The following is a 13,324-nucleotide window of genomic DNA, read 5'->3' on the forward strand; positions in this document are numbered from 1 at the left end:
TCACAGAATCGACGTTTCCCGAACAATTTTATTATTATACTAATGACAAGGAAAATAACAACTGGATTTTCGCGCCTTTGACGTACGCTGGCAGGGCGCGGATAAAAATAACCACACAACGCGTACAAGTTTTGCATAAAAATTGACACGTTTAGTTATAAGAAAAGTGAGAGAAAATTGATCGTGTGTATGCAGAGAATGAAATTCGCAAGAAATGCAGCGCAGGTAAGCTTGAAAGTAACCTCGAATAAAAGTTCATAAATCGTCAACTTTACAGACTCCATACGAACGTATAATACATTGCATACCGTACTGCACACCTATTCGCGTCGTTTTCAAAAGTGTCCAATAATATAAAGAAATTTTTTTCCACCTCTCATTCAAGCCGCGACGCTAACGCTGATCTCGTATTTACACTCCCGATAAAACTGGCGAAAATTATGCTTCAACGTCAACTCGCACGACACGTTTATCCTTATCCGCGAAGATTTTACAACGCACGTATTATTAACAACGTATCACCGGGTGGTATAAAAACACATTATAACCGTCCACGTTCCGTTTTACAAGTTTTACAAACTACCGAAATAAAAAGAATTCTGAATTGAAAAAACTTATTTGCAGACGAGATGAATATAACTGGAATAATTAGTACGCGATGAAGAAGTTCGCCAACAATTCTTGCTTTCTTTTTTTTTTTTTCGTATAAATTTCACCGAGATTTGAGAGGGAAATATTTTCACGCATCGTCGTAATAATATTCATGGATATCCGGTCGCAGGGGGGAGGGAGGGAGGATCGAAGACGGATTCTTTCAAGGTTCGGCTAAATATGCGAGACGAATTTTGCACGTCATCGGGTCTTAAATTCTACGGAACAGGCATTATTCCCGTAACAGTTCGGGGGTTACGATCCCCGCACCCTGAAGGAATAACGGGGATCCGTTCGGCACTCGATGTAGTTAACGTGTTATATTTAGCATGATAAAGCGTACCTACAATAAAGCATGAGCCCCCTAGGATCGAGGAGAAGAATTATAAGAAGAAGCTGCAACTAGGCCGTGCGGCGGGCGCGCTTCAACGCCGCTGCGTGCCCTGGATATCCAATTCTTTTCTATTCTTTTCGCTCCTCGTTCTCTTGCCTAGCCTTTTTACACGGCGTATGTAACCCGGTACCGGGTTCCCTGCTACCTACGGTCAGATGGCCCCGCACAATGGGACCTTTTTCACTTGTGATACCCGATCTATCCCTTTCCGCCGGCTCTCGAGTCCGTCTGCAGGTACGGAGGAGGAGGAGGAGGAGGAGGAAGAAGAAGAAGAGGAAGAAGAAGGAGAAGAGGGAGAAGGAGAAGAGACGCAACGAGGAGGAGAACGGCAGGTAGAAACGCCGGTGCAGAGGACGAGTGTCGTCGAAACTGCAGCGAGACAGGAAGCTGAAGAATTCTTTGGTTCGAAGGGACCTTCGGCCGCTTAAAATACACTGTGTAACCCACGACGTGTTGCCCCATGAATTCGGCTTAAGTGAAATTGATCCTGCAAGCGCGCAGGAAGGAAGGGAAACCCCGCAGGATATGCTTCGGATAGTCTTTTTGATCCAAATTATTTTTTTTTTTCCAACTTCGCTACGCCATTCGGCGTCGAGGAATTTAAAGTACCTTATACGACTGCAGATCGTCCGAGGAACACAATTTTGATTCGTTGTCCGCAGTGTCGAGGCTTGAATAAATATTGATACAAAAATCTTTGATTACTCGCAGCGTATTTCTGAAAAACTGCATTACCTAACAAGGGAGTAAAGTTGAAGATTATTCCCGCGGATGGGTTTAACGCCCGAGGGAAACGATTGATTGTTACTTTCGTCCCGATTTTCAGGTCATAAAAATTAACGTTACGGTTGATTCGTGAGTAAAAATTACATGAAATCATTCGGAGAAGATTAACTTCACTCGCTCGGATAAATGTTAATAGAAAAATCTTCGATCACTTGCAGCGTATTTCTGAAAAGCCGGATGAATATTCGTGGCGGAATTTTGGCGATTGGAAGTTTATAACTAAGAACTCGGGACTTGTTTCGTGTACTTTTAACAGCCGAAACCATAATCATGAATCGCGGTGCCGACCAAGATACCAAAATGAGTTTCTTTCATCGGACTTGGGTTAAAAATCGCCAATTATTCCCATGCGCGATGTATGCCTCGGGTATAACCACACCGCGGAGTCTGTGAATCTGTATTTTCTCAATTTATCAAAGCAAGCGCTTGATGCCTTGTCCCGCTTAACAGCGTACCTGCAACTGCAGGCGGGAAGCGCGAAGGTCACATATCCGCGTCTTAAAGGTCAAGACATTCCAGTTAGGGCTTGCGGTAAACGGCGACCCGTTCGCCGCGCAACCGGAATCGGCATTTCTCAAACCGGAAATCGCGGGTTATACACGACGTAGGTATACACCGTGTACGCTGGAAGCCGGGCAACCCGAATGCGAAACGCGCGCGTGTGTGTGTGTACAACATAACGTAGATACGTGGGTATAATATCCATGTCGACAAGAGCCACGCGCGTTCTGCAAGAAAATTAAGTATATACCTCATGCGCATAACGTGTATAACGTAAGAATTAAGCCGAAACTCGAAATACTGGTCCACGCATACACGTGTATTAAAAAAGTGGCCCCGGAGCGTGTGGCGTACAATTTCTTTTACTATTTTCTACATTCCTCTTCCGTTTTCTGAAACGACACGGATCGCGGCCTAAAACCGCACCTGTGTAGCACGTGCTTTCCTCGACGCTTCGACGTCGCGATGCCAGGCAAAAGCTCGCTGGTTGACCTCTCGCTTGGCTCTCCGAAGGTGGTCAGGGGTCGGCGTCGACGCCTGCACGATCCTCTCGACGACGGTACATCGTCGTTGTTATTACAGTATAGTGTATTCAAAAAAAGGAACCACCAGACGACGATCATCGCGGGTACGTGTCGCGCATGTAACGCGCTTCGTCACGACGATGCCGGGGTCAGAGGCCACGAGAGTAGCCAGTTTTACCTAGGTACTCCTTTACCTAACCGTAGATCCTTCGCCTCAGATAGCTAGAAAACAACGCGAGAAACCCGCCTGACGATTATACCCGCGGGACGTATCGTGGCTGCAATTATGGGACTGTACTCCATAAGCTCGTTGCCGGTAAAAATGTCGATCTTCGACTATCCAAAGCTCACTTTTTACCAGCAAGATACACGGAATCGCGATTCGTGAACATTTTTGCCGGGACATTTCTTTGAAAATCATCATGCCTTGGATTCGCTGGTTCTTGTGGGTCCGATTTCAAATATTTATCTGTGACCATGAAATTGCTCGTGAAACGCACAGGTTTATCTTGCCCAAATTGAATCAGCTGCTAACGATGTTGGTCACAGTGTAATGGCTGGGACGTTAAACGCCGCAGGTTCCAATTAAAACTGTCTTTAGTGGCGGTCTTCGCATCGCTTCTCTATTTTTAAATTAGACGATAAAGAAAAAAAACGATTAACCGATAAAAAAAAAAAAAAAAATAAATAAATAAAAAGAGAAATATACAAAACCTCGAGGAGAGTTCAGGATCAATTTACTTGATCTATTGCCACACGTAGAATGAAATAAGTGATCAAAAACTGATAACTCAGTAACAATTTCTCAAATAGCATATGACATTTAATCTAGTATATATGTATATACATATGTATATGTATAATATGTCTATAAGTAGTTTCCAGAAATGTATTCCTAACCATATGTTATTCGAACGGTCGGTTAAAAACGAATCTTGTCTACATGTCTGCATGAAAAAAAACATAAAAAAATACAGCTCATTGATGTTCACAAATAATTTTGGTCGAATAAAAATAAATCTGTAAAGATTGCGCGGACGAGCGATATATTGAAGAAACTGGTAAGCAAAAAATGTCGGTCCGTTGAATTCAGAGGAGACAGCCAATGGCTGCAATACGTATAAAATAAATGATCCGCGAAGAGACGAACTGCGCCATTTGATTAAATCACGTGTATTTTGTGTGACGGAGTAGGTACAACACAAGCAGGACGCATACAAGCGTTACGAGAACGGCATGCACCGCAGCCCGGTAATGACAGAATAACTTGAGTAGGTAGGTATAAGCTTGTAAGGAGACGTCATATATCCCAAGATTTATTTATCACGGTGTACCGCATGCAGGAGAGAAGAGCCGGGCCGTGTGTGTATAACACAATAACCGGCGGTCATAAAACGAAACTTGCAGTATGTCTACGCTGAGGTGAAAACGCGTCGTCTCGTTGGCTTCAATTTGCGACCCCGGTGTGACCCCGCGACCTCGGGGTTGGAGAACGGTTCAAAGTGACGCGGGAAAACGACACCGTTTGCGCGAGTTTCCTCGTCGAGCAGCTTTGGCCGTGTGTGCTTTTTGTTTTTTCATTTTTTTTTTTTTTTTTTTAAACCAAGTGCCACGACGCGCGTCAGCTGCGTCGCTGCTGTACGTACCCACGTCCAGGAGTCGTGGATATGCGACGCCGAGCCGTGAACCGACGGGTCGCAACCTCGAAATTGGATTACGGTAACGTTCACGCACCGATGCACTAGCGTTGCAAGCTAGGCGAGGAACCGGGACGCATTATGCGCGACAAATTACCGAGATTTTATCGGACAGATTTCATCGAGATAGCGGCGTCGGCAGCGAGAGAGAAAAAGAGAGAGAGAGAAAGAGAGAGGGGGGGAGAAGGGGGAGATGTTTTCTCCTCCTGCGGTGTTGTTACTGAGGTTGGGACTGTGCCGGATCAACCGCGTGAGTTCTGATCGTGCACAGCGTTCTACGAACGCAGTAAGTACGTTGATGGTTCTCAACAGTAAATTACAAAATATGCTAAGCGGTAGATATAAATCAAAAGTGGGACCGACCGACGGGCCGATCTTTGGGGATCCAAGTGGGTATGACGCTACGTGTGTATCCACCGGGGGACGTTAGGCCCAAAATAAGAAGGCCTCCGAGTTATAGGGGTGCGCAGGGGTGAGAATAACGCCAGTTTGTAAACCAGATAAATGGTTCGGAAGAGTTTACTCGTACGGAACGCACCGGCAGACTGATCTGTCTTTTGCGTTAGACTTTCAGCCGGCTCGTTGGTTTCTCGATCGTTTTGGAAAATTAACGAATACTTGTAATTTCGCGGTTAAACCTAACTCAGTAGAGAATTTTTGAACTCGGACGATATTTAGAACGAATAAACAACCGTTCGATGCTCAGAAGCACGAATAGTTAAAAAGTTATACATACATTCACCGAACCTGAAAGGCAGCCAGGTTTTCGTATTCGAGTGAAAAGGTTTTCACATTTACTTGCGTTATTCGTTGTCAATTTCGAAGATTACTGCAAGAGCGTTTAGCAGCAAGGAACCTATCACGCATAATGTATCCTCAAATCGCAACATAGTTGAAAATGCATTTCGTCAAATACTTTGAGGCCTATAACCCCGATTGACTGAAAACCCGATGCAGTGATTGGTAAGATAATGAAAACGTGTAAAACTGCCTTACGAATCGGCTGAGTACCGTAATCAGAAAATATGTCGGAGAAAGACGAAAAACGCGGCGAGAGGCTCTCACCTCGGGATTACAAAAGTCACTCCTGCCTTTCCCTGATTGAATTCTCACGTTTCTCGAACCGTCTCGTCTTCCTCGCGAGTGAGAGAATGATTTACACTATTTGTATTTTGCAAAAAAGCGAGCGTAGGTCCTTACTTCTCAAGTTCTGAGCCTAACAAATATGGCTGCGACGCGCGGCGACTACTCACGTGGACCAGAGTTCATGGGTGGGGGGAAGTTTGACGTCCTGTGTCTTGTCCGGGAGTTTGTAGTACTCGTAAACGTAGGAGGCGCCGGGATCGTCCGCGTGACCGGAAACGGCGGACACCTGATGCTGCTGCTGCAGGTTGAGCATGGCTGCGGTCGCCACGGACAGGGGATGCTCGCAGTAGGCCCTCCAGTCGCCCTCCATCGCCTGCACCTGCACCTGCACCGCCGCGACCCTCTTGTGCACGTCCTCCTCCGCGGATTCTCCGTCCGCAGTCTGGAGCGACTGCGCCTCCTCTCTACCCTGGAGATCTTCCTCCTCCTCTCGACTCCCAGATGCACCGGGTCCGAAGTTCTGATCTTGACCTTGAACCTCTTCCGCGCCACCGGAATCCTCCTCGGCGCGACTTCTCCTCCTGCAATTTATCAAATCGTTCAATTTTAGTCGTGTCTGGTACAGAATTATCGTTCACGGAGGATCGAAGCAGCATCCGTAGTAAACGTATATATTAAGAAATATTATGTTCATCGATCCTTGCACGGGGCGATCGAATCTGGACTCAGCGATCATTTGCACTAAATTTTCTTATACATTTATATCAGCTGGTATTTCAACGTAGGTTACATACAATTGGTGAAAATTTTTCTTGGATCAACTAATCGTACATACTCAAAGTCGTTACGGCATTATGCATTATTGATAAGTATATAAAGATCTCGAAACCTCGTCAAAGTGACGTTGCACTTCTTTATTTATATCTTTTTTAAAATTCGTTTCTTTCGATTTATTATCGTTACTCAGTTTAATTATTTTCTACTTACTAACTCATTCGTTATTTGCATATACACTTGACATTCTATAGACATACGACAACCACTTATTAAAACGTGTTTTCACAAGTGTGAAAAAGCTACACGTGCAGTTATAATACGGTGTAAAAATATAAGAAACACATACACTTGCATCTCCCACGTTTCATCACCGATCATTTATGCAGCCACCACCACTTCATTAATATTATATGTATAATATCGTTTCGTCAACGTAACATTTTTGAAAGCTGCGGAGCGCATCGTTGAAATAAGCAATATTATAAATGCGCGCTGATAATTATCCAATGGCAGACACAAGAAAAAAAAAAAAAAAATGGCAAAACGAGGAAGGACAATGTTTACAAAAATAAAACAAAACAAACTGTTAATTTTCGAAAAAAATCTCGCCTGCTTCGGCATGTATAATTATATATCTTCTATATCGTCTTATGTACAACATATTATGTATATACGTCACACAAGCGATAAGCTCGAGTACACTGATCAATTCCAATAAACTGTACAGATATATCAACGAGTAGCACAAGTTTCGCTTCTGCAGAGACAAACTGCACGGCGAGAGAGATAGAGAGAGAGAGAGAGAGAGAGAGAGAGAATTTTTTTTTTTATCCCAGACAACTGATATTTATTCGACCGAGACGCGCAGTATAGGACAAGGAAACTAATAAATCACTCGCATCTCAAAAGTATTGATATAAAAAAAGAAAAAAAAAAAAAAAAAAAAAACACCACAAGTCTGCAAAATCATCCTCGACGTGTTACGGGTGAAAGAGAAATTACATCTGACTGAGACGATTGAGTTTAACCTTCTCTGCGACAATATGCATAATACAGATTTTCGACCACCGATTATAAGGTTATTTTTCGCGTCATCCGCGAAGATCGAAGCTTCCAAGGCAAGGTTCGGCGAGATATAACATTAGGATAACGTCGAGTGGAGACAGGGATGTGCGCGCAGGTATAATATAAATGTGTAAAGAGTTAATGACATTCATGAACGTTGGGAGTAACACGTCGGCAATCCGGGCTTCTGTAAACAGTGCTGTACTACAGCTCGGCCATAATAGGTCTGCCTTTTCTATTTGGATTTCGGAGGCAGATGGTGAACTTTTGTTGATTCTTCTCCGACGCGTAAGTCGTCTATGTATGTATAATAAAAATACCCCATCTCCGCGCGCGTAACACACACGGTGTATCCGTGTACGCATATCCACGGGCTAAGATTAATTATTATAGACCCTCCCTTGTGCCTACAATCATCAATACTCTTGTTCGCCTCCGGCTCATGCTCTCTCTCATCCTCCTTGGCGCATCAAGGCGCGTCCCGGTCTAATTTATGCATTTCGAATCAATCTCCTCTTCCTTTTGCCGATCTACGAATGCAGGCCCTAGGTGTAGGTATAACGGGGATTGTCTACCTGGGTTCTTCCCCTGCGTACATCGGGACAACCGTCCCACGGGATGGCCCTCGAACATCTCTCCCTCTCTCTCTTTCTCTCTCTTTCCTTGTCTTTCTCTTCCTCCGTTTGCGAGAGAGAGAGAGAGAGAGAGACAGGCCTGAAAACGCGGAGTGAACTCGATAATGAGTTCGGCCGAGTTTATCCCGTGCAAATATTTCTCTTCTTCAATCCAACTGTTTGCACAGGTCCTGCATGAATCCTGTCTGCTCCTTCCTCTCTTGTATCTCTCCGCGATCCTGGATCGCCACTTTTAAGCATCTCGCGTAATGCTTAAGTTCAGGGTCAGAAACGTCATACGTAGCCACGTTTTCTGCATCGTTTTACAAATGCTAGGGGTTTTTTTTTTTTTTGTCTATAATTCTACTTGAACCTGCCGTTTTTACCGGTCTTCAAGAGGAATCGTAATTTCACTGACACAAGATTACGGAGCTGGAATTGTTTGGCCTACCGGTAGCACGGTATATGTGAATTTCTGCAGAATGAAACCATAGATATGTAAATTGCAATGTATTCCACTACGTTCCGCCCCTCCACTTTGAGATCTCCCACTTCCTCGGTGTAGGGGATTCGCCCTTCTCCTCTTTCGAGTTTGATACTTTTTGAGACTTCACCTGCGCATCCGGTTTTCGCGCGACCCCCCGAATGCCTGAAGATATTATGAATAACAGAGCGACAACCGACGGAGGAATCCGAGCCTCTCTGCGAGGATATTGGCGGGAACGTCATTTCGCCGGCTTTTTGTCAGCGACGGCACATCCATGGGAATTCGAATATCCTGGCTGTCAGGATGGCCGATGACGCGGAGTCGGAACGGAAAAATTATTCCTCGTTCGGAGTGATCGATTGCTTTTGGCAAAATTTCACACGTTCTTCCTCGTCGACTTAAATTGGACAGAGATCGATCCAGATCTTGATCGGAAGGGATCGGAGAGATTGGAGTGAATTATGCCAAAGATTATCGTCGTCTTGCATACCGATTGATTGAAAAAAAAATTTTTTTTCACTATCGTGACGTTATGAGATAGCATATCGAACGACGTGTGTGAATGCCCATTAGCGTTAGATTGTAATTGAAATTCATAATATAATAAGAGTAGTTGATTATCGGTCAGAATAATGCGGCATGTAAATAGCGACGGAATGAATATGTATTTCTGCCGAGAACGCGTAGCTGCAGGTATGTGATAATTGATCGTCACCTTCCTTCTCTGCTCAGTCGCACAATCTTGCATAGCAATTAATTATCCTGCGTGCAGTTCGAAGGCGCAGCGCAAAAAATAAGGCAATAAAATTATTCGCGAAAGACAAATTGCAGTATTCGCGTATCGCGTATACGCAGTATAATCGCTGTGTATAAAAATTCCGTTCACTTCTGCAAACGGTGTAGCCGTAAAATTGAGGACCGAAAGTTAAACGATCAGGCTTAATTTTCTTTCACGTCCCGATCGCTGGGAGCGAGTGAAGGAAAAATAAGAATCTGGTGAATCCGCTGCCCGGTGTTGAGTGACTGATTTGAATAATTTGTTTCACTGATTCACCGCGTGGAATAAGAATGAAGGATTCGTGAGAAGTACGAGCTATGCGATAGATTCGTATCTTTGTTCTAAAATAAATCATTTACGAAGAGGCATAAATACGGAGGTAAAGAAGTCGCCGTCGAGTGATCATCGTCGAGTCGGCGGATGACTCAAAGGCCACCACGGCGTCTGAAGATCGGTACCGAAGCCGAACTCGCCGATTGGTATGCACGAAGTGCAGCCGCGTGTGACTCTGGTCGCGTGGACAATACTCTTGCCGAATGCTAAGCGAGCCTACCGAGGTTCACGGTTTAAATACGATTGTCGACGTTTCACTTTGTCGTCGATCCCCGGTTCAGGCTCTTCCCTCTTTCCAACTCTTCACGGATCGCCGATTGATGAGGCGTAACGAAGCGCCGCGTTTAAGATATTATTGCAGCTGCACAAGGTATGCGTTGTATTATACCTATACATTATTCAGACGATAGTGCAAAAAGTAAATAAACCAAGATGAAGCGATACGACGGACTCTTCCTGGGTAATGTTCAGCTTTCAAAAACTTCCGAATGTATACCGAGCGGTTATCTAGTACATTGCTTCCTACATGCGTATAGCGATTTTATTTATCGAGTATGCGCGTAAAGAAAGAGGCCAAATTTTTGCTACCCACGTCTAATTTCAATAGAATTTTTCCTGAGTAACGGCCCGTCTGCACTTGACTTGATAACCTCTATCTTAGCTTGGCTACGAGAAAAAGAAGAAACGGTACATTTTATTCCTTGCGGTCGAACCATTATTTATTATTATTCACCCTTTTTGTTTATCGCAAGATTAGAAATCAGGTTTCTCACTACACGTCAACATATTTGCATAGATAAGCGTTTCAACAGGGCGAAAATTTAAGATAAGATTGATTTAAACGTTGCGACGCCGGTTACTCTCACCTCGCATTTACGAATTGTTCTTCCGCCTGCTTCCGACGGAATTACAAAATTTTTCCGACCGATCAGCAAGCGCATCGAGTGATAGAGTAACTTGCACCCTTCAGTATTCGCGAGACATCTTTTTCGAATCACCGAATCGATGATTTTGCATTTTGAAACGAACATGGCGGCGACTATCGCGGGCGTTATTAGGAAATTAGGTTATATCGAAAACCGATCGAACGAAAGTTACCGTAACGATTCGCATGCTCTAGAGAAACCGTTATTTCGAGATTTTGGAACTGTATGAAATTCAGTAAACCGTAATAAAACAAAGCCACACTCATATTTCTTTAGAATAATAACAGTAAAATTAAGAAAACCGTGATGTTCCCCCCGATGTCTCGTTACGGCAACGTTACCAACTTCAGACTCGTGAAAACCAAAAATTGCCCTGAACCATCGGAAGACGACGCTTCGACAGAACCAGGCAGGTTACGGACAGAATCGACCTGCAAAGCGGCAGCATTGACTTCTCCACTGTTTCTTACCATCCACAATGGCCATAATAGGCAATAGGCGGCGGCCCCCCGTGGCGCGAGCTTTTCCAGGGCTGCGAGGTGCCGAGGCGATAAAAAGGTCAGGATCAGAAAGCCGGGGGATGGATGCGGTGACGCCGTCTGTGTGCGCCTAATAGGGATGCTGCGACGGGCTCCCCCGGTCTTCTCAACTCGGGACTCGCGCGTAACTCTATATTATTATCCTTTTTCACACCTCCCTGACTCTCTATGCAGGGCGTCGTATGCCCCGCAAACCTTGGTACAATAAACAAAACGGCATTGTCTCATTGTCCCGTTTGTTCCCTTTCGATCTGCTCAAAACGCTGCTGGTGTTCACGCCGATGCATCCGATGCCGATGCTGATGTTGCTGATGCTCCACACCGGCCGCCTAGGCGTTTCCATTCTGACGCGTTACTCTGTTCGACCGCCAATGGAATAACCCGCTATTATGTCGTTATACTGTAACTACCCGCTGTATGTTGGACAGAGAAAGGAGAAGGATTAGTAATCTCGTTGTCTTTTCCGATCAGCCGGAAAGACACGCTTACAAAGTTGAAGATTGGAAAAGTCCACGATTGATTTTCCTGCCACTGTTACAATTACAGCGGATTCAACTTTAAGAGCAACAGCATTTTGAACTCAATGAACCGAAATATCGTACAAACACGTCATGTTTTCATGAGGCTGAAGTTAGTGACGTTATTGCGATCGTATACTTTTCGAAAAAATCGTTACTTCACAATAGCAAAGATCTCTGAAATGCGGTAAATCATACAACAAAGCAAAAATTATTCATAATTTGAAGATTCAACTACATCAAAGTCACTATAAACTTGTAAAACAATAATCCCCCCCCCCCCCCCCCCCCCCCCAATGTTTCGTTACGTCAAAATTACTAACTTTAGCCTTATATATTTTCTAGTCGTAACTTTATTTGTTGGTAACTGTTGCAAACTGATTGGCTTTACGGTTTTCCTATTATGTACCTACAACGCTACCTCTCCAAGCATACCAACAGGTATGATCGTTCCGATTCCCAAAGGGTGCACAAACTGCCTGGTAATTATTTTCGGTCTACCTTGTGCGTTGCACGTTATATACGTGTCGGCGATCAGAAGTCGGGGCACCAGGTGTAATGGTATGTGTGATGGAACGTGAAACCATCGAATGGGTATAAATAGTCGAGGGAACTCTTGGACGGGGTAACTAATTAAATTGGTCACCCGTTGAGGTGCTTGAAAAGCTACCCGCGCATTGTGATTTCCTGCATCACTGTCGCAATTTCCCATCAGATGAAAGTGACTTTTAGAGGAATGAGATTAAGGGTTCTGGGTTGCGAGAGTTCCGCTGCAGCTTCGAGAGCCTCGTTAGGGAAAATGCGTTATGAACGGCCAAATTACGACGTACGAAGAATCCTGAAGTTATAACGAGAATTCGTGCTTGGCAATTTTAAACCGGAAGTGATGGACGCTCGTAAAATATCGTGGCATATTTGCTGTCCCGAGCACGCGATCGTTCACCCAGATTTCATCCGAATCAGGGCCAAGTAATTTCACTGGAATCCCAGGAAGCTGAATTGGAGTTTCCACCTTGAAGAGGACTTGCGGTCAATTCCGAATATTTCCGGAACATTCGCCATTTTGTGAAATATTCTTCTAACGCACATGACGATGTATCGAATTCTTCAACTGTCGCATTTAACAGCAACATTAACAACGACGTAATCAGATACAGTGGTCAACATATTCGATTCGCAAAATTATAACGGGGATATATGATAATTTACGGTGCTTTTTTACCCACATGTTTTACCCTCATCGAGCACGTTCTTACCGCAGTTATCTTGCATAGTTCAGAAAAAAAATGCACGTCTATTATTATACTGCGAATCTAGTACAGGCGTGGCAGCACCAAGATATATAATTACACTTTGCACTTATATACCTATTCGCTTCTATTCGTGCGAGCCAATTCGATGTAACGTATCGTCATACAGATACGGTTAAATTGTATACAGAGTGAGCAGTTATAATTTAAATTTAAAAAAACATGAGGTTCTGTGTGAGTTTGTCGATATTATTCTTGTTTACTTTACCTAACGTTGATTGGTTTGACGCATTGAAAAAATTTTCTCTGCTGGGAATATCCTCACCATTTTTTATAACCCCGAAAATGCAAACTGGAGTTTTCATTAGCTGTCGATGTTTTAAGGTCTACAGAATAAT

At 44.1% G+C, this 13,324-nt stretch overlaps 1 protein-coding gene across 2 annotated transcripts in view; it reads right to left on the minus strand.

Annotated features, from left to right (window-relative positions):
• Positions 1 to 13,324, minus strand: part of LOC124298884 (protein grainyhead) — a 71,894-nt gene that overhangs the window by 22,890 nt on the left and 35,680 nt on the right. For both annotated transcript variants that reach the window (XM_046751927.1, XM_046752735.1), the window contains exon 4: positions 5,807 to 6,220. In XM_046751927.1, coding sequence (XP_046607883.1) covers positions 5,807 to 6,220 — 414 coding nt within the window. The remainder of the gene's footprint in view (positions 1 to 5,806; positions 6,221 to 13,324) is intronic.

Source organism: Neodiprion virginianus, chromosome 1, assembly GCF_021901495.1.
Source record: "Neodiprion virginianus isolate iyNeoVirg1 chromosome 1, iyNeoVirg1.1, whole genome shotgun sequence".
Lineage (NCBI taxonomy): Eukaryota > Metazoa > Arthropoda > Insecta > Hymenoptera > Diprionidae > Neodiprion > Neodiprion virginianus.